This window comes from Oryzias latipes, chromosome 16, assembly GCF_053564925.1.
Source record: "Oryzias latipes strain Hd-rR chromosome 16, Olatipes_Hd-rR_3.1".
NCBI lineage: Eukaryota > Metazoa > Chordata > Actinopteri > Beloniformes > Adrianichthyidae > Oryzias > Oryzias latipes.
Window position 1 is genome coordinate 27,517,838 of NC_136252.1, and position 22,471 is coordinate 27,540,308.

The window sequence follows — 22,471 nt, forward strand, 5'->3', positions numbered from 1 at the left end:
TGGGTCCGTTTCCTTTTATTCTGCAGTGCAGATTGTAGCCCCACGGGTTGGCCTAATTTAATAACTCGCAACAAAGCGGGCCTTAAAACTGAAGGCAAATTTGACTTGAGACTAAAATGGTGGGCCAACAGTGATTTCTGTTGGACCTCACTGTAAAAATTTTGGTTCACTGGTTTTCCTTCTGCTAGATAGTTTTCCATGTCTGCAGCCACAGAATACATGGAAATGGCTTGATGCACAGAGTTATGGTGAAAACTGGCCATGTTAAAGTGAATTAGGAAATTCAGAAATGTATAATATTCTACAGTCACAAGTGGAGAATACAAGTTAGCTTTAAGTCATCTGAATTAGTTTATTGGAAAAATTACATGAAAATGATTCCACACCAGGAGGTATGCATTGTTTTTTATGTTTTTGATAGATACTATTACCTGCTTTGTATTGTTGCAAATTTTGCTATCATGGATTTTTGAGGGTATTAGCTGTAATTAAATCAAATTATAATTATTCTGCTATAACATGTAATTTAATGGAAAATATTTTGTATATTTGAATTATAGTTTTCAACTTTAAAAGACAGCAAATATTATGCAATATGTTAGGTTTACGGTGAGGGCCGGTTAAATGTCAGTCAATATTGCACTATTTTCACAAACAAGGATGAAAAAGGCATACGTCTTTTTTTTTTTTTTGGCCTCCTGTTTCCCTTAACTTTTGTGGGTAAAGTGTATAGTCATCCTCTTTAAATATCTGCAGCTGGTTGAAACTGTTTTGTACACTAGATTTCCTGTAGGAATCATTAGCATGTGATGTAGATTATTCCCCTAACCCATTACTGTCAAAGTGGAAGCTGACTTCAGACTTGTCTGACTTTTAAGACACAACGGATAAATACGAGAAAAAAAAATGTCACCAAAACTGTTATTCTAAATATATTAAATGTGAATCAAACCACCATTTTTTTTTCAGCAACATCATCGCGTCGTTGGACAGTCGATTGCTGAATATTATGCAGATCGGGCGTAGTGTGTGGTCAAAGGGTAAAGACTCTTGGTTTTTGTCTGTTAATGCAGCTTTCTTTTATTTTAAAGTGAAAAGATCTTCTTCTGTTTCCTCACTGGATCTCTTCTGCAAAAAATGTTCCAAATACGTTTGATTTTTGTGAACTTGGCTATTTTTGGAGTTTTAATTTAGCAGCTGGCAAAGGTAAACTTGATATGCATCAAAACTGAGTTGGATGTGGTGGAGAGAATCCAGTAGTTTTCCAAAATAAAATTCCTTCATCATCAGATTTCACACAAAATTGAAAAAAAAATGGTTGTGTTTTTTTCTCTGTTGCCCGGTACCAACTGTCCCACAGACCCGTACTGGTTCACGTCCTGAGGGGGGTTTGGGGACCACTGCTGTAAAATACATTAAGTGAATCTCATTTGAGTTAAGCTGGTCTTGGAAATTCACAACAACATATAAGGAGTGTGTAGTTATGAATGTCGAACATGGATGAAGCTCATCTGATGGACTATTTAAAACATGTAGTCGTCGTGTTAAATAAGATAGTTCTTCTCTAAGAGTTCTGGCACATCGCCTGTCCATCCTGGGGGAGGGTCCCTCCTTCATGTGATGTTCACTCCCAAGGTTTTGTTTTTTCCGGAAGCCGTTTTTTTTAGGAGTTTTTCCTTACTGCGAAGGAGGGTCTAAGGGCAGGGATGCCCAGTTTAGTTTAGTCTGATTAGTTTAGCAATCAGCTATCGAATTCTATGACTTTATGTTCTTTATGATTCATGTTTATTACACAATCACCGGCATTAAGCCCATTGAGATGACCATTGTTGTAAATATTGGGCTATATAGACAAATTAAATTAACACAGCTTCACTAAAGTATTGGGTTTCTAAAGGCCACACTTTTTTGTTTTTTTATTATAAACTCTATCTTTGTTGCTTTAGGAGTGAGACTTATGAAGAAGCACTTTTTCATGTTTCCTGAAGGCTAATCTCGCCAAGAAAATGAATAACAGAATAAGAGCAGTGTGTACAGTTTAGTCATTCACATAAAATGAAGTATTTTTGAATTAGGGTAATTAATACATAAAAGGCATTTTATTTTTTAGAAAAAGAAAAACGGTTTTGTAACTTTTTTGGGGGGGATTAAAGGGAGTAATCATTCTGGAGACTCTTAATTGCACAGTAGGGTGTTCCTAAAGGAAGGTTATTGAAGCTGTGAATTTATCTTTCAGTAAATTGTTTTTATGTCACCCAAAGTAGCAGTTTGGCTATTTTGGATGTTGTAATTGTATTTGGGCAGGAAATGGATTAGAAGGACTGCAGATCTTGAGAACCTTAATGGTACCTTTGGGATCAATTGTTTTCTCATTTGTTGTGAAAAATACTTAAAGCTACTGAAGCTCATCAGTTTTATCCATTCAAGTTTAATAACATCAAACTAATATCGTCGCTGTGAACCAGTTTCACCTGGAAGCGAACGTCCTCTTCTTTTTCTGCGAGGACAGCTGCATGCTTTGACGCATTTGGGACGACTGCTCCTCCTGCTCTCTGTGCATCACCATCTTGGTTTCCATAGTAACCTACCCCAACTGGCACCTGGGGGGAGAGGGATGGAAATGGGTACAAGTCAGGTTATGTAGGATGCAGAGATGGTGACTGCCTTTACAGCAGGACTTCACTTTACCTAACACCGTATTAAGGGCTGTATTTGCTGATTATGGTGCATTTTCCACAGATTCCTATGCAACATATGCACATACCCAATGCCCACCTAATCCAGAGGAGTGGGATTGTGACTGTAGTATCTTGATATTTATCACTTCAAACTGTAGTTTTCAGTTACTTTTTTTTATTTTGCACATACTCTGAATTAGCAAACCTGTTGGCCATTGAGAGGTGTGACTTCATGAAATTATGTGAGAATTTATAATTAGAAAGCCATATTTGGAGACACTAAGTGCTATGGCTAACCTTTTGGTTCAATATAGTTTCACATGTTTTTTATAATATTACTAATATCATTGGAATAACTTGCAAATTGAAGTGAAACTTAAAGGCAGAATTTTAATTATGCAGTAGTTGTTTTAAGTACTAATAAATCAGATTGACTTTGGCTACAACATTTTCTTTGAGTAATTGAGCATTTTTAATCTCTTCTTTAATATCTAATGAGAGACATATTGTAAAACTTAAATGAATCACTATAATTTCAGATTAAATTTCAATTATTTCTGACACCATATTCAGATAAAAAAAAACTTGTTTTTCTGTTTTTCTCAAAATCTCAGGCTCAACCTTGGTAAGGCCTATAAGCTGTAGTTGTCTGTGGTCATGTTTATAAATTAAAATGGTCCAAATACAAGTGAACAAACATTGAAAAGTCTGCTCTTTTTTCCTTTGTTTTATTTCATTAAATAATGTAATAGCATTGTATCAGAAATATTTAGGTCACTTTTATGCTGTTGACTTGGCTAATAATGGGATTGAATTATGTAACTTGTGTAACAAAATTAAAATATTTACACACAAGGTGTTTCTTTTTTGTTTTTTTTTGCTATAGACATGATAAATGCTGTCCTTGTCCTGCCTAACATGGTTTCAGGTGGTGTTGTCTTGACAACCTATGATGCAATCCAATGTTAAATGAATTACCCTTTTGTGGGTCACTGAGCCACTAATAATCCGTCAGTGGCAGACTGAAATGCTGCTGCTCACACCCTGCTTGTCATTAATCATGTGGCTGCTCTCCGAAAGTGATCGCAGGAAGCACCCAACAAACAGAATCAGGCTGTGCCTAAATGATGGCTTCATTCATCTATTCCCAACAGCATCCACCTGTGCTAGCACCATGATCAGTTGTTTCTTCTCATCTCCTTTGATTACATTGTGGACAGATAATGTGCAAATATGATCCTATGCCAGATGGTTTTTCATGCTTTTTACATTTTTCTTTTTTACAAACATCGGTTCGATACATTTTTGGGCCTTGCTAATGACCGGCTACAGTGGCACATTTAAATTGATCAGGGTCCAAAAGAGGATCACCTGAGGGAAATAAGTCATGTTTTTTTAATCTCTGGGTAAAAACAAGGTTTGCAAGCACCATGTAAGCACAAAAAGTAATAACCAAATACCAATACCTGACATCGCCAAAGAGATATGAAAAAGACATTTGCTAAGGCTACCAAAAAAGAGGTTTTTGTAGTTTCTTGAAGAAATGTGTGAACACAAAAATAAACAATATGTAGGCAATAACAGTACAAATGATGAGTTTTGTAGGGTTACAGTGTGAATCTAGTGTGGCATGCTGTTTTTTTGTGCGATGGTGTCCTGTCCTTCAAGTTCTGCTTTAAAGTGCCTTTTACACACAGGGGTTCTCTAAAATACACATAAGCATGTGCAATAAAGCCCTTTGTTTTTCAACTTTTGAACCAACCATAGAAACCAGACAAAAGCATTTTGGAGGTTTTACTTCTTGCTTTCATGGTCTTATTGTGAAATAAATGTTTGCTGTATTTCTGTGCAAAAAACATCTATTTCTTGAAAAAAAAATTGACATGGTGCACATGTCCCTTTAGATTTGAAAGGGAAAATCTTCCAAAGGTTTGCTTTAATCTGTTAAATAATTTAAAGGCAAATCAGTTTGTATCAAGTTAACACTAAGTCTGAATAAAAGAAGTCCTACTTACTCTTCACAAAAACAAACTGGTGAAGTCCTCTGGGTTTCAGAAATGTAGGACGGATATATCCCACTTCCTTTTCTGTCTGTGTCTCACCTTGAAGATGTTTAGTCTGATTGGCCTAGCTCTGTGTACTACCTCTCCGTCTTTTCACGTCCACTTCCTTCTGTCCTTTGCGTCTCTCGATGAAGCAACAAGGTGACCCTGCACACAAAGTGTCTTTTGGTGCCAAGTATGCAGACGACACAATGCTCTTTCATTTTTAAGTTGGTAAATATAGACCAGTGACTCGCCCCCGGTGGCACACAAGCTGAACCTAATGCTGCTCTTAGTCTTAAATGGACCCACAAACCAATAAGGACACATGCGCTCCCACAGATTATCACCGCCAGCCAGATCAATTTAGTGACATCTCTGTGGACAAGCAGCTCAGGGATGACACAGTAGCCCCTGTATTGAGCAGCTGAGAGGAACAGCTGGAGTGAACTGTGCTCTGCATGCTGATACTAGAAGAATGTACACATGGAATTCAGCCTACATGAAAGTTAAACCACTTTAGAACAAATACTTGAAAAGATTAAAGATCAGAAAAGCTCAGTCAGGAGAGGATTATTCATCATAAATAGAGAACTGAAGGTGTTATGGTGGTAAAGCAAGGAGAATGAACCAGTCTGACACAAGTCCCACTCTGATCATTTTTCAATCTATTTTAAAAATCTTCCTGGTGGTCTTTTAATTATGATTATGCCGTTTTTACAGCCCCTCACAGTGCAACAAAAGGGCGAGCAATATTCAAGCTATCCAGCTGAATAGTTTTGACCCATATGCCAGCTAAGGAAAAGAAAGACGTAGATGGATCTATTGGGCTGCAAGTGGATGCATCAGAATGGAACGGAGCATTGAGTTTGTAGCTTGCCGTAGTAGCTTTTACATCACACTTAAAAGATTTTCCAACGGCATTTTTGCATCTGCTCCTAATTCCAATTCGAATGAAGAAATACTCAGAAATGCAATTTTAAGCTTGTTTTCTATATGTCCTATCATGAGAAAAATACTATTAGAACATGTTCAAATCATCAAAACACAATTTTCACCATAGTGGGCCTTTAAAGCGGTTTTCTGTTTTAATTAACTAGATTAGAAAAGACTCAACTAATAGCAACTAATTCACAAGTTGAGTTATTAACATGGTACATCATTTATTATACACAGTACAAAAGATATTGTCTTGAGGTTTGAGGAAATGCATGCAAAACAAGGTAAACACTAAAATGGGAAATACATGTGTTTGTTACCATAAAAAAGGTTTATTGCCTTGTGAAGTGGACCGGTCCACATGAGGAACTAGAGTACTTCATCATGATGCTTTAAAAGGATCCACAGCATTTTATCATGTTATGATAATAGGGATGTACTGAAGTGGTAAAGGTTACATTAAATGGTCAGAGATGCATGTTTGGAACTGAAAATGGAAACAAGCTCTGGTTTCAGTAGTACAGTCTGACATTTAGACACACAATACAAAACATATGCTGCAGGATTTGAATGCTCTGTTTCCTTGTGTCAATGTGCACACTATGAGGGAAAAAAGCCAAACAGTGTTACTGTTAAAGTGACTTTTAGTGTTGTCATACTTTTTGATACATTTCAGAACTTTAATAATCTTTTTAAGAAACTTCTGTGTTCCGAACTCATTATTAATAAATGTGTTATATACATATATACATTATTCTTGCATATTCTGGCTTTAAGAAACTTCTGTGTTCCGAACTCATTATTAATAAATGTGTTATATACATATATACATTATTCTTGCATATTCTGGCTTTTAAAGAAAAAGGTAGGAACTGTATTGATGCTTCACCAACTTCAGCACAAATGATACATTTTTATTTAGTAGAAGGTGTTACAAAGCCTTTTCCTTCTCATGTAAATGGTGCTACATCGTGGTGAATATGCATTTGTGGAATGAGGAGCAGAGCTGTGGATGTGGGTTGCAGTCATGAACTTTGTTTTTCCAAATCCTCTTTGCCAAGGCCAAATGGCTCATATTGCTGTTGCTACTGACTCCTGTTTTGAACTTGTAGTCCCTCATGTGCTGAGCATGGGTTCTGATACAGTGAATGCTACATGGTAAATGGTGTATACTTAACAGTATTTAGCGCTTTTCTACCTTCCTCAGAGGCCCAAAGCGCTTTACAGTCACAGCCCCATTCACATACTGATGGCGGCTTCGCTGCCGAACACTGGGGCCAACCTTCCACCCTAGGCAAGGTGGGGTTCAGTGCCTTGCCCAAGGACACTTCGTCATTTGGGCAAAGTGGGAATCGAACCTGCGACCTTTGCCAATCAGGGTCGACTGCCCTGCCTGCACCACAGCTGCCCCCACATGAATGGGACATTTGAGTGATCTGAGCCTGTGTACTTCAAAATCAAGGGGTGGTATAGGTTGGAGTGAGCCCTGCACCATTGTGTAATTGAAGGCCAATTTTCTGATGTCAGAGATAGACAACAACGGAGACGCCTCAAAAGACAACACAAAGACTGTAGCCTCACTCTGTCAGCACTGAACATATGAAGAAAAAGTTTTATTCTATGACAAGACCAGATTTTGCCAATGGCTAAGTAAAACTCAAGGTTTACTAAAGAACCAATATGACAAACGGTGGTTGAAGAGCAGTTAGAGTGACTGATGGGATTCCATTTCACAATAGTGGTTGGCTGGTTGGGAGAAGTTTTAGAAAACCTAAAGTTCTTGTTATGGTTATGAAATAGATACAATATGTCATTTTTGTCAATGGATTTGTATGATTCAAGTCTAATTTTATACATTTATTATATCACTTTAAGTTTAATTGTATCTTTCTTTTCCCCAACAATTTTTCTCTGTTGAATAAAGAAAAAGATCAAAAGAGCTCAGATTAGTTATTCTTCTTTCTTTGCTCACAGTAAGACTTAACACGGTCAGAAAGATTCTTCTGATTTTGGCGATAAAAGACAGAAAAAGTTCCTTCACTGCGTTTAGTTCTGATTCCAAGCTAATAACATACTTGAACTGAAAAAAAAGCAGGAGGCTTTAAAGGCCACCATTGTGTGGAAACATGAGAGTTTATTTTTAAGTGTTTAGAGGCTACACCTGCCATTGCAGTATCTGTGCACAATACAAGCTCGGGTTGCCAGGCCCTTTTCTCTCATCATACAACAGCAGTGACTATTAGACTAAGAATAACTGGAACAAAACAGCTGAGAGACATCTGTATTGCTCCCTCTTTATTTTAAAAACTTTCTTTATCTACACTGTCAACCACAATCTGATTCTTTTTTTTTATTAGCTTTTTAATTAATTGTGCAGGGAATGATCTAAACAAAGATATTTTAGCTCCCATGTTTGTATTCTTTTGACTATCATACCTTATCAAACCGTTTAATTAACACATTACCTACTCTTTAGTGAAGTGCTTACTTACACAATCAATCAGCTAATGCAGATAAAAGCGAATTTGCGCTGTTATGCAACACTTTATGCTACTGATGTGTTGCATATTGGTGCAAAGCCTCACATAAGTGGTGTGACCAAAATGGCGAGCAATCTTAGAGCCATCCAGCCGTACAGTTTTGAGCCAGATGCCAGTTCGGACGAGGATCTAGTCGTCTACAAGTGGATGCATCAGGAGGGAATGGAGCAGAGAGCTTGTGGGTTGCTGTAGTAGCTGCTACATCACACCTACAAGCTTTTTTCAGCTGAATTTTATTGTCTGCCCCTTATTCACCACAATTTAATGAAGAAATACTCAGACATGCAATTTTAAGCTCAATTTTCATTATATTTGTCCTCCATCATCAGAAAACTGCCACAAGACCATGTCAAAATCACCTAAAATACAATTTTCATCAGAGTGAGTCTTTAGAGGGTTAAGGAGGAGGCAGTCAACTGTTCTCTAAACTGAATTATGCAACATTATTTGCAGCCCACAGTGGGATTTGTAACTTTTCTTATTCTTAAATGTTAAGAGCATTTAATAGAGTAAGAAAAACAAAAAATCTACTAAATAAAGGGAAAAAAACACCTATTTGTATCTAAACTTATACACAAAAATCAAACACAGCTAATAATAAAGACAATAAATGTAAACTTCTCTGTTAATAATAATAATAATGGATTGGATTTATCTGCGCTTTTCAAGACACCCAAAGCGCTTACATTATGTCCATTATTCATTCACTCCTCATTCATACTTGGTGATGGTAAGCTACGGTTGTAGCCACAGCTGCCCTGGGGTAGATTGACAGAGGCGTGGCTGCCATTTCGCGCCTACAGCCCCTCTGACCATCACCGGGATCATTCATGCGCATTCACACACCAGTGGAGCCACACTGGAGGCAAGGAGGGTGAAGTGTCTTGCCCAAGGACACAACGACATTTTGGCTGGTGGGAGTGGGGATCGAACCGCCAACCCTTCGATCATTGGACGACCCGCTCAACCACCTGAGCCACTGTCGCCCCGACAGTGGCTCAGGTGGCTGTTATCTCAGTTAACTTAACTTTATGACTTTCCCTGGCTATTTGTAGCTGTGTAATTACGTGTTGTCAAGTCTTACTGTTGTTAAAATGTTATCTGCCAGATTTCAGTCATTTTTGAAGAATTCTTCATGTTACTGATTGAATTTCATTTTTTGAAAGAACTTGCTCAGAAATGATGTTGAAGAGCCGAAGTGCAGCATCTGTCATTTTAGTGTCTGATTTATTCACATCATTTATGCAAATCAGTTTGTTTGCATGTTTACAGTGCGGCTGAAGCTGAAGCACAACATCTATAATGCATTAAACCCTAAGAAGCACGTATGGAAATCCAAGTGGGAAATTCTCTGCTTTACCTACAGATGACTGTGAATGTCACATTAAATATTCAATAATATAAATGATTAAATCTTGCTTTGTTTTTTACATATATTAAATTATAAATGACTCCACGGGTCCACACAGAAAACATTCATGCTGCGTTTGATGTTCCTACTTTTAATGTTTTACTCAGGAACAACTGAATGCCATTTAGGTCACATTTTAGGAACATGAAAGCACTTAGTTGTGTTCAGGGGCCCAGAATAAGATTCAGGGCTTCATCAGCATCTTTATTCTCAAAACTATAAAAAGTCTGTTGTTGGAAAAATCTAAATAAAAAACTATATAGAAGATAAAATTGGATTAAAGACAGAAAGTTGCTGTTGAACACAAATTATATGGCCAATATTTAACAATAAAAGTGTTAATTTCGCCCTTGTTTTTTCTATGTTAAAAATCAGTGCATTTTTAAATTTGATGACTGTAGATGAAAATACCCTCAGTGAGTTGCACTTTAAGTTTCAAAGAAAATATGCGTGTGTGGAAAACCTTTTATTTTATGTTATTGTTTTAACACCACTTTAATTTTCTATGTATTGATAGATAGACAGGATAAAATAAAGGAAAATCTCTACTAAATTTGCAGACTTACCCATGTTTTTCAAGCTTGCCCTTTTGTGGTAAGCTGCATTTTAGTTAAAAAAAAAATCTGTTCATTTTAAGCCAAAAGGGGAGAATTTAAGATACATTTTTCCAATGATGAAGGGGCTCCGATGAGATTTGTGCTAAACATAGACTCAGTATAGTGGGATTTGATTATAAGTAAAACAAGTGGCAGAAGATAGTAGTAGTCAAGATTTTAGCACACGATTTTCAAAATGATCTCCATTAGTAGACTATGTTCCCCTTGACACTTGGTTCTACTTATGGAGGTTCGGTTGATTCTGAAGTCTTTGACGATAGCTCTAAGTGGAAAGTTAAAAAAACATTTTCTCTGTGTCGATGTTTCTGTGTCATGTCACCAGAATTTAATTGCAGTTTTGCCATCAGAAATTTGTTTTATAGCCACATATAATTAAAAATGCAATGAATCATTTGGTTTCTGAGAAAAACATGTTAACTGTATGAGTGAAAATCTAATGCGGCTCCGCTCATCTTTTATGATTCATAGTAAAGGTTTTAACACCACATAGACTTGTTATTTATATTTTAGAATTAATAATACTGACGTTTTCTTTTCCTCTCTGTCCTCTCATATTCTGAAGAGTGGGCCCAGAATAGATGTAAATGGACACTAAGGTCTCTGAGATGATCAATCATTTCCTGGCCAGCTTTTGACAGCTGTTTCCATGCCTTTTTCTAATCAAGGCCCCATTAAGAGACCATTAGAATGCAAGAGAGGAAAGGGAAGGGGCAAAGTGATTGCATCCAATTACATGCAGACTTCAATTTATCAGGTAATTGGGTTTGGGGAAAAAAAAAAAAGAAACTTGGTGCCTTTTCAAACAGGATGGCAGGGAAAAGGCTGCTACTTGTGATTTACTTGTGTCAAAGTAAAAAGGCCCTATCAACCAGAAATAATTGAGTATTGACAGCAGCTTGGTTTGTGTTATTAATGTAATATTTTCTGTTTAATATATAATGTTATCAGTGTCTGTTATTAGATTGATAAATGTATGGTGCAGTTTGGCTGAAAAGATTGTAAAAACTTACTGTACAAAGGCTGTTAACAAATTTTGTTGCACTAACAGACTACATCAGGTGTGATTTTAATCATGATATGATCCAATTTTAAGGAACCTGCATGGAAAAACTGTTCTCCTTGTGACAAAGCAGACCAAGCCCATACCATGCTGCATCTTTTCTTAACTGTCCTTTCACAATAACCATTTCATTTTCCATCTGTAGGCCTTGTACCAATAAGTGAACACATGTAATTGAGTAAATGTCAAAAATGAGGAACAAGTTCTGCCATGTAACAAATATTATTCGGTTCACAGCATGCTTCTTGCCTTTGTATTTTTCTGGAACTGTGCTACATGTCTGAACAATAAACAAGAAGGATTTTCCTATGTCAGGTTTAAAATGACTTTCTGGTATTTTTGTTTTGCATCAAAAAGAGTGTGATCGTGTTTTTTCCCGACAAAAGCAAACAAAGTAAAGCTCTGTTTCTTGGAAGGAAAGAGAAAAAGAGCTGGTGGAAATATGTATCGTTTGAATAAATGTCAGCAAAACGTGCTTTTCTCTGTGTCTCAATAAAATCTTAACTACTGATAAAATGTTAAACTGTCTAACTTTTGCTGATAAAAGCGAATTTTAAGATCTATTAAATTAAAATTTCTACTATTATAGTCCAAAGAAAATGTTTTTGGGGTGTGCTAAGAGCCCTTTGCTGTCCAATCTCACTTATTTATTTAGTAGAGGACAAAAAAATCAAACAAAGTATTTTTTTGAATTTCCAAAGAGCCATGGAGTCTTCTGGCAGTGATTGACATGAGTATTTCCAAAGGTCGAACTTGGTTGCTTCTCCTACACGACTGAAGTGGCAAAGTGTCCCAGTCCATCAATGTATTCATTGATCCAGGGCCGACTCACACACGCAGAAGTAATTGAAATTCTCTCTGTGAACAATTATTGCCCGTCCATTGTTCTTTCCTGACTGCGACTCTCAAGAGTTTTTCTGATTTGATCTTTCCTTTGACTTGGAGATTTGAAAGTGGAAAAAGTTAGCCGTCAAATGCCCAGAATCCAATCCATCACTGCTGCTAGTCAGACTAGTACCCGCTGTCTTTTTTAACCCTTGTGCTATCCTAGGCACTTTACCATTGGGAGTTGGGTCATCTAGACCCACTAGACAGTGCACTGAACCTTTTTTCTTCAATGATTTGTGATCTTCACTGGTGTCCATGGATTACCGTACATGAAATCTTTCCACCTTTGTCCACCATGGTAGGGAGAACACGTCAATGTAAGGGTGGGGTCATCTAACATAGCACAAGGGTTGCAGACTCACTTCAATAAAAATTGTGTTTTTGGTGTTTCTAACACACTCTTGTAGCATTTTTCTCATGATGGAGAACATGTATAAAAGAATTTAAGCTTCAAATTGCATTTCAGAGTATTTCTTTATTCAAATCATGACATGTCAGGAGCAGTTTGATTGTTTATCTTTACATGAATCCATTTTTTTTCTTCTTGTTTTGTTTCCTTGTTCTGTTTTATTCTCCTAAAGGGATCCTCTCATTTTCGTTTTGCTTGTCTATTTTTATTTAGTTGTTTTGGTACTTTGAACTTTTCCAAAGCTCCGCCAACTTTGACTTTCCTCTCACAGGGCCCAGCATTAACTCACTACGGTACCATCCTGTCCTCGGGCAAAAAGCCCTTCTCAGGCCTGTCAAACCTCTGCAACACACCTGTTGAAATGGTGCAATACTTTGGGAAGACTATAGGGAACAGATGTGTCTGATAAAAATAAAAAAATGGAAATGTTTTTCAAAATTATTATTCTAATCTACAAAATCTGAAATTTCAATTGGTGAATGTTCAAAGCTAAAACAGAACATCATGGCCTTTCCATTAATATCTCATGTGTTCGGGTTGGGTATGGGGAAATTGAGTTTTTAGGGAGACAAAGGATTTGAATTAATGGGCTTGTTCTCAGGAGGATAAAGTTACTAGAGACAACAGCCTTTTTATTGACTAATGATTTCAGCACATTTTCTTTTTATTTGTATTTTGAGTTTTGTCTTGTTTGATTCTCTGTAACCCTTGTGCTATCCTAGGCACTTTACCATTGGGAGTTGGGTCATCTAGACCAGTGTTTTTCAACCTTTTTTGAGCCACGGCACACTTTAACCTTGACAAAAATCCAGCGGCACACCAGCATCCAAAAAAAAAAAAAAAAAAGCAGAAATTCATGGTCTGTATTGATCGACAGCCCTATATATATTCCTAACTACTCAGTGTTTTATCAGGGCTTGTTTGGATGAACAAAGAGCTGATTTCCTGGAGATGGAAAATGTTTTTAGATCAGTGAATGAGGGCAATTTCCCACGGCACACTTGACCATCTCCCACGGTGAACCTCACTGGTGTCCATGGATTACATGAAATCTTTCCACCTTTATCCACCTTTGTCATGGTAGGGAGAACACGTCAATGTAAGGGTGGGGTCATCTAAGATAGCACAAGGGTTAACCCAGCCCTGCACTGATATTCAACCCTTTTTAGTAGTGAAGTGCTTATGCAATCAATGTAAATCAGCTGATTTTGTTGCAGAGAAGAGCAATGTGACGATGAAAAGCCGATTTTGTCAGCGTCAGAATCAGTCGATTTGTGGTGATTGAGTCAAAGATTTACGACATGTCAAAAACGTGTGGTATTTGGGTGACATCGCTAGTTTTAAGGGTTGAAAAAAAATATCAAATTTCTAGTTGGGCTGAAGTTTCTACCTCTTGGCATGTGTTCGTAAAAACCTTTGGAGGTCAGTCTGCTGACAGAAGAAGATCATTCTACATTTATGGTAAAATAAAATTGGGAGCAGCGGGATATTTTCTGATTAAGTACACTTTATTGTTTACTTCTTTTTCAGCATAAAGCATTTTTATATTTAAAATATATTAATTTCTCACCCTTGAAAAAAAACTATACAAATTGATTATTTTTCCACCTTATCTGTAGCTATGTAGGGCAGGCTTTCACTGAAATATCTCAGGGTATCATCTAGCATTTGCCTAACAAAGCTAACAATAGGCGTTGTTCCTATTATTTTCAGAATGATGTAATAGATACAGAGACGCGAGCCGCTGTACTTTGCCCAGTAGTGTTAGACATTTACTTCATTTTTAACTACAAATAGTAATTATGAAGAACAATGTCCCAAACGCATGTAGCACATTTTTAATAATATCATTTTCAACACAGCTTTTAAAGTACAAAGTTCTTTTTAGCATTTAGGTAGAATATTTTGCATTTCACAGGGATTATAAACTACTTTGAATGTTATGGGCTGTCCTTAGATACATGCACTTTTGTACATAGCAACTTCACATGACTCAATGTACATGTCATGACTTTATAGCTACATGTGGGAAAAGCCATTAAAACCCAGACAGCTGATAATGTAACAAATTACCACACCTTTGAATGCGTTTACTGTGTGCTGTTTTTTTCCACAGCTAAAAAAGCACTGCGAACTATAACAGCAAAAAAGGTTTTTTAAAGACCCACCCCAATGAAAATGGGGTTTTTTCGCATATTCTTGTAGCATTTTTCTCATGATGGAGGACATTTTTTAAAGAAAATTAGGCTTAAAATTGCGTTTGAGTATTTCTTTATTCAGATTATGGGGAATCAGGAGCATACGATGAAATGTAGTTGGAAAAAACATGTAGTTTCTACGTACAAACTACAATCGGTGGGCCACAAGCTCCCTGCTCCACTCCTTTCATGCATCCACTTGTAGACAAATAGATCCATGATCTTATTTCTCTCTCTGAGCTGGCATCTTGCTCAAAACTGTACGTCTAGATAGCTTCAATTTTGTGTTTTGTTGCACTGTTGATGTTTGGTTGGTGTTGTGAGGGGCTACAAGCTAAAAGGCGAGAATAATTAACAAGGACAAAGGGATGATGGGAAAAGGAAGAAGGCTTACTCCTCCAGGCTTAGTTCCATTCACAACTCAAAGGTAAATATCTGATAAACTCCTGCTGCTCTGCTGAAACAATGTCCCAGGAACTGACCCAGGTTTTTGATTTTCCCTTCAATCTGTATAATCATAATTAAAAGACCATTGTGACCGCTTTGAAAATATATCAAAATATGGTCAAAAAGGACTTCAATGTTGACATTATTTTATTTCTTTATTTTCAAAATGTACAGATATTGCTAGTAATAAAGTTTTTTTTATCAGCACAGTGATAGGGATATGTTAATTACAGGGAATATTCAGTCCTCTTATCCAAACATTTGTTTTGCATATCATTAGACTGAATAAACACACAGGTTGGTCATTCATGATTAATATTTTTGGTTTCTTGAGTTTAAAAAGTGCTACAAGCATCGATTAAACTGTTGTTTCAGCCATTTCATTTGAATGTTTTCGTTTTTTTTAAAGGGAAACGTTTCTGAAAACCCACATTTCTTCATACACTTGTGTTTTGTTCAATGTGTAAATCCAACATTTGCATTTACGTTACTGTTGCAAATCAAGACACTATCCATATTTTTTTTTCTATTACAAGTGTGTTTTAATAAATACAATCTGAAATATAACAAAGATTAATATGTCAAAAGTACTCAAATCTAGGTTCTAAAGAAGACCTTCAGTAGTTGTAGCTACATTTTGCTCAGCTGTGACCCACCTCCTGCATTTTTAACTAAACAGCAAAGCCATTCATATGCTCACTTTTTGCATTTTATCCAAAGTGCTTGTCACTTTTTGTGCCAACTTCCTCTTCCTTCTATGTTCAATAAACAACGTAGATGGACACTTCATGAAATGTATGGAAAGGCACATTTTAAATCAGGCATCTTACATAAATTCTTCAAGTACATAAAGGAGTTAAGGCATCCAGTTCTGTTTGTAACGGGATTCAAAGACGGTACATGTTGTCTGGCATCTTTGAAAATATGAAAGATCAGGTGTGTAGTGCGTGTTGCAGTACGGGCTGGTTGGTGTGTTTACAGTGCTAATTTCACACCCAGAATCCAGCCCCTCTGAGCTCTCTATGCTCTGCAGGGATTCCAAAGAAGCTCCATCCTGGCACTGTATGAGGTACGGCAGAAGAGGTTTTGTCTCGGGGTTTACCAGAGATACAGCGTCATCACAGTCGGTCTGGAATTGGAATTCAAGGGAAGGCAACACCAGTTGTCCGTTGTCGTTCCGTACTGTGTCCAACACCAGCTGGTTGTTCCCACTTGCCTCCATATCCGTAAACTGCAGTGCTCCACCTTTATCCCTGCTCCTTTTACTCCTCCTCAAGCTAAACAGCAGTGAGTGATTGGGTGCACTTTCTTCAGTGCTCGGCTGGTAAAAATCATCACTCTTCTCAGGTTCCACCTGGGCAGCAACTGCACCGTAGATTTCAGCTGACTGGGCGGTTGTTTCTGCAAGATTTGGACCCACAGAGGAGTTTGCGCTGCCCTGGAAAAGGTTGCTGGATATCCTCTGTGGGGAATAACCTCCAACCGAGGGCACATGCAGCTTCGCTTGGTCGACGCAATCGCTGGGATGGTTCACCTCCACCTTAGAAATGATGAGATTCTTATCCGGGTAGTGCTGGACTTTTTGGGGTGTAGAGCTGTGTACCTGTTGATGATGGATCTGTCAGTGCAGAGAAAAAACATTTGCAATTCCAAAACAAACAGTAGATGTCTGCCGTCACTCTCTTCACATTGTGCTTTTCAGCCCTGACTAAAACAAAGACTTGATATTCCTGTAAGGCAGCATTTCCCTGTGCCATTCAGAAGCAACTGTGATGAAAGAATGATCTTACCAGTGTTTGTGGCATTGTCTTTGTCTTTCCACCCTTCACATAGTTGCACATGCTCACTGCCAATATGATAGCCACGCCTGACACAACAGCGACACTCAGGAGAAGCCATGGCCAAAGTACCACAGGATCTTCTAGAGGACAAGAGTTTTTGTCACAAATAGACCTTTGATACCTAGATGCTCGTTTTCACCCATCATCGACGTTCATTTTTTTTTTTTGTTTTCTTCCTCTATAGGAATAAATGTGAGGCAGGGGAGGGAGGCAAGAAAACGGCAGAAAAGGGAGGCAGAAAAACAAACATTGCTGTAGGAAATTCCCCACATGCTGTTCAGGCTGTTGGGTATGTTGTAATAGTGTCACAGTTTAGTTCTTATCTCTGACATGTACTTCTATTATCCCCTTGACACCTGCATTTTTTTCCAGCTATGGAAAAAAAAAATCACTTTTGATTTGAACTAGACGCAAAATAAGGGTAATTTAAGTGGTTTGATGCATATGTGCATCAATTGGTGTCAAGGTGTTGAGTATTTTAGCCCAAATTGGTAGGGCTAAACTCCCTACCCAAACTGATTTCCTTTTGGTTCACAAGTTTATGATATAATTTTCTACTTAATTTGATAAAAAATATTTTATCAATTATTTGGTTTAGGAAATACAATCAATGTTGACTTATCAATGTCTAATCTTATTTTGAAAAACTTCCAAAAAAAGAAAGTGATTTGATAAAAATAGAACTAAAACATTACTAATATTCTACTCATAGAAAAAAAAAAGATCTGAATAAAAAGTCCCATTTTACTGGAGGTCAAAGTTTTGACCTCCAGCCTCCAATTGGGTATTTTTGTATTTTCTCCTTTGCTGAAATCAATGAGACACCTTTTTATGGCACCTACCAGTCCCTTAAATTAGTCTTAAGTATGAAGTGTCTAAACTTAAACATAAGCAGAAATTACATTCTTTTGAAATTACATTTCAAAAAAAGTTTTAAATAAGCTTGAAATATTTTAATGTAAATTTATATCACTCGGATAACTCATTGATGTTCAAATTTATATTAATGTGTAAGTATCCAAACATGTAGGAAAATATACAGGCTTTGATAGAGTGTCCTAATTTTTTCACGACAGTACATTTTTCGTTTTTCTTTAGTCAAATCAGTGACAGTTTCGGCTTACTGCACAGCCTGAAACCGCAAAACATCAGGAAAACATGCAGACAGCCCCCTATTGCACTGGCTTGAGTTTAGGAGGATTGGGAAAAAATAGGAACAGTTGTAGTTTCCCATATAATTCATGGTAGTGCCAACCATTTGAAAATTGATCATGAAGGAGAAATTACTAATTGCAGTTTGTGCCCGCAGCCAGAATTTTAGGACACCAAGTTTTTCATATATCAGAATAGAGCTATAAAAGAAAAAGCCTGGAGCAAGATACAGGAGATTTGCACCGTTTCTGCATTTTGCACCAAGCCTCTTCCAACTGTAGTTGATGGACATGTTCCAGTAATTCAGTAGAAAAAGAAGTTCCTTCCTTCTCGTCCGGGCATACTTGAACATGTGTCATGTCTGGTGTGAACATAGCATCAGAGTTTGAAATTGATGTTGCTAAAAAAACAAAACTTTGGAACCTTGCTTTGGATTTCAAAAAATGTCAAATACATTTCTATGAGCTTCTATGAGCTTACATACCTGGCAAAGTGACACAGAAAGTGGCATTCTGACTTGCGTGACCAATCTCTGGACTCTTGTTGTAGACCACATAACCACAATATGTAATGTTGTTCTTTAGTTTTATTTTAAACTCTCTGGTGGTGTTTTTCATTTCCTAGAGATGCAAAAAGGGGTACAGATGATAAATTATCAATTTCTTTCAATGCAAGGTTTTACAAGTTACAAAACAGTCTAAGACTGGAAGAAAACTTGAAGTTCAGTGTTAAGTTCTGAAAATAACCTGCGACAAATAAAATCTGTAATGTATTATAGATGTTTTCAAGCTGGTAAAGCCCTTATTACACACTTTAGTCACAACTGTCCTTACGGCTGGATACGGGCTGTCTGCAAGTGGAACATAAGCAAATATGTACAAGGCACCAAAAACCTGTTGCACCCGTATGGGTCAACCCCCCGTAGTGACAGACATTTTTACACTTTTCTCTCTTGTTTAAACTCTAATAGTTCAACCTTTCATAGAAAAATAGGTCCAGTATTATAGAATGAAAACAACACTGATCGTTATCTGAGATTTATGTAAATTTGGGAAGTTGAATGCATCCTGTACAGGAAACATGTCACGGAAAAAACTGATCGACAAGGTGACCACAAAGGTGAAGTGCGACATAGCTAGGGACCACTAAATACTATACATACTAACCTAGTACAGTGACACAAATCCTATCTAACACTAACATTTTTTTAAATTATGAATTAAAAACTCACCCGAGCAGCCCACACTGGGTGGGTGATCTTCAGGATATACAGCACTGTAACTCTGGAGAACCCGGTTTTACTTTGTGTAATGATGTCTCCAGTGGAGACTCCCTTTGGCCCCTTAGGCAATGCAACTTTGACATGCAAGGCGGACTTTGAGGCGTGTGTGGATAAAATCGGTGGTCCAAGAACAGCTGAAGACATGAGGAGGAATGTGTGAGTGTTGTGACAGAATACAAAAGGGGCTGAAAGAAGACACCTGTAAGAGTGAAAGGACTCACTGTCTCTCAAAGGCATAAATTTTGTGGTGATGCCAATGGTGCTGCCATTAACAAACACTTTAGCTCTGTAGCGCACGTCATGCAGTGATGGCGTTTCTGCCGTCAAGTTGCAAGACAAGTAAGCAATGTTCTGACACTCCATTTTTTTCCGGTAAAGTACCTCATCATCACTGTAAAGACAAGGATTTCAGTCAGATTTATGGATACACTTTCATAATAATAGGCCTGTGCACGTCTACAAACTGATGTGTGAATATGTCATTTTCAACTTGTCCAAAACATTTCAATTTAAAATTGAATTGCAATAAACTCAATGAAGGAAATATCAAAAATGTGATCGCTCACAATTGTGTCTGTATTTTACAAGTTATTCTTAGTCTCTCATTACTTTTAGTGTTGCAGAAGAATAATAATGGTTTCGTTTTAACAGGAAATGATAAAAGCAGTTTGACTCATCACTTTCAATGGTTTAGTCCCTGCATGAATCACTAAGTTTGAGCTAAAACTGACTGATAGATGTGTAATGCTAATGGAGCTGTACAAGCATTTTCCTGTGTGCATTAATGTGAGCAGAAATAAAATTCTGATTGTGTCGAGGAATTTAGAATGAATGTTAAACAAAAGCCTTTGAAAGACTTAAATTAAACCTCTGTGTAAAATCTCATACTGAAGCTATGTCTGAATTTCCCCCCTAAACCCCTAACTAATAAAAAACAAATGGCGAATATGATGTAATTGATTTCACAAAGTGAAAATCTAATTGATATTGTTCGGTGACTATATATGAATCTACTGTGTTCTGATGATGATGATATTATTGATTTATTAAAAAAATACATTTAAATACATATTTTTGCAAAAAAAAAAAAAAAAAAGCAACACATTGTTGTATATATTCACCAATCACCACTGGCTTTTCATAGCAACGTTTGGGAAATTTGTTCCATTTGTTGGGCACTTAGTATACATACTTCAAAACATGTGCACGGTCTATAGTGGAATTGGTATACTTATCCTCAGGTGATAAAATAAACCTCAAGTGTACAACTTTTGCTAAGGGTGGCCAAACGACATTTCCTTTTTTTTTGTTGCTGGTTTTTGTGGACCTGAGCCCCACATTTAGTTCATGGGTGTCTAACACACAAAAAAAGGGATGTAAAAACAAGCATTCAGTTCTGATTCTCTGTCTCAGAATCTTCCTTAAGGGCAGATAGTTTTTTTTTTTTTCCGGATAATCAAAGTTCAACTTGAACAAGATCTGTAGTTAAAGGATATAGAGTTTAAAAAACAATCATAAGATATGAAATTAGTTTTATGTCATTCCTACCGCAAGTATTGCACACTGTAAAGCACTTCTTCTCCAGGAAAAGACGGTTTTACTGGCTCCCAGTGAAGGACATTGTAAAAGTTTTTGGAGACAAAATATACTTGCCCATTTCCAGCTGGGAGACAAGCTGATGGAAAAAAGAAAAGTCAGTTAGAAGTTCTGTTAAAGACATTATCCTTGTTTTTAAGCTGTTTTCTTCAATTATTGTTAACTTCAATTGTTAAATATATTTTGTTTTTTATGTAACTGTAATTGTTTGTGTCCAGTTCCAAATACTCTGCTTTGTGTTCACACCTTAGTTTAGATGCATTGAATTGTTCTGTTTATATTATTTTAGCTGCAATAATTAATTTCATTCTGGTTTCTTGAACACATGAAACCTGATGTAACTGAACTTTGCTTCTTACAGTAAAAGGAAGTTGTCTTTTTTATTTAGCTACTTTTTTTCCCCTTTTTTTTACAAACTTGATATCCGTTTTGATGTTGCTGGAAATAGGACATCTTACATTTTCATGAGAATTTGAGATTCTTGCTTGAAACGTTTGTAAAGAAAGTCTAGATCAGTTTAGATGAGAATGACATTGACAAAGACGGGCTCAGCTATGACCACAAACTGCAAATTTTATTTGGCCAAATAAACGCTTGAGACAAGTTTTAAAAAAAATTGATAGTCGTTTACTTATTTTTTGTTACTTATTTAAACAGCAACATTTAAATCCAACCTTAAGGTGCAGGTCCTGTACTCACCATAGCAAAGCAGAAAAAGTTTCATTACATCCATGTTCCACATCTTAATTAGGGGGAAGAAGATGAAAAAAATGCTCACTCCTAATCCTCAAGCCCAAATGGTGGGTTGTAATGTCCAAAGTGAAAGCGCGTTACAATCAATCAACCCCAAAAGGCAGTGTTTAAAAATGTCAAGTTAAGTCCTCGAACCAGAAATCCTTCCAAACAGAACCAGAATCCATTTGAATTCAGTATTGGTTTCAGAGCAGCCACTTATCCCTGGGTCTCAATAATCTCTGATGTATTCTGGGAAAGGAGCAGGTTTTACTCAGGTGTGCAGGTGTACTTTGGCACATGCAGTCACCGGGTTCCTGTTTTTCTGCTGTTATACTCCACCCTCTTGTATATCATTTGCAGAATCTCAACTTCCTTTTACCTCACAGTCTCTTCTGTCAGGGAGTCTGTCTCCCTCTGTAGTTGTTTTTCAGGTCATTTCAGTTTTTGTTATTTTTTTCCGCAACGTTTTACTGGTAAGGACGTACATCTTATCTAAATTAGATATAGTTATGTACCGTCATAGTTGTTCTCGTCAGTTGCATTTCTGGTTCACAGGTAGAAAGTTCAGTTCTGTTCTTTCCATTGATACAACGAATCCCACACAGCAAATTTATACAGTTGTATTTGCAACTAACT

The 22,471-nt window shown here is 37.0% G+C and overlaps 2 protein-coding genes across 7 annotated transcripts in view; both read right to left on the bottom strand.

The window, feature by feature from the left end:
* Nucleotides 1-4,859, bottom strand: part of myom3 (myomesin 3) — a 68,886-nt gene extending 64,027 nt beyond the window's left edge. For all 3 annotated transcript variants that reach the window (XM_078932741.1, XM_078932742.1, XM_023964567.2), the window contains exons 1-2: nt 4,694-4,859; nt 2,472-2,600 (exon numbers count right to left, since the gene is read on the bottom strand). In XM_078932741.1, the coding sequence (XP_078788867.1) occupies nt 2,472-2,578 (107 nt within the window). In that variant the 5' untranslated portion in view covers nt 2,579-2,600; nt 4,694-4,859. The remainder of the gene's footprint in view (nt 1-2,471; nt 2,601-4,693) is intronic.
* Nucleotides 4,860-14,399: 9,540 nt separating this feature from the next.
* Nucleotides 14,400-22,159, bottom strand: ifnlr1 (interferon lambda receptor 1). Of its 4 annotated transcripts, none has more exons than XM_078932744.1 (7): nt 21,800-22,159; nt 21,053-21,179; nt 19,726-19,895; nt 19,454-19,638; nt 18,707-18,842; nt 17,020-17,147; nt 14,400-16,847 (listed from the first exon to the last, which is right to left on the bottom strand). In XM_078932744.1, exons 1-7 carry the CDS (start codon nt 21,840-21,842, stop codon nt 16,086-16,088), a joined length of 1,551 nt encoding a protein of 516 aa, XP_078788870.1. In that variant the 5' UTR covers nt 21,843-22,159; the 3' UTR covers nt 14,400-16,085. The 4 variants fall into 4 exon arrangements, with proteins under 4 accessions (XP_078788870.1, XP_011483963.2, XP_078788869.1 ...); XM_011485661.4 differs by having other exon boundaries at nt 14,400-16,832; nt 17,020-17,150; XM_078932743.1 differs by having other exon boundaries at nt 17,020-17,150.
* Nucleotides 22,160-22,471: the final 312 nt, after the last annotated feature.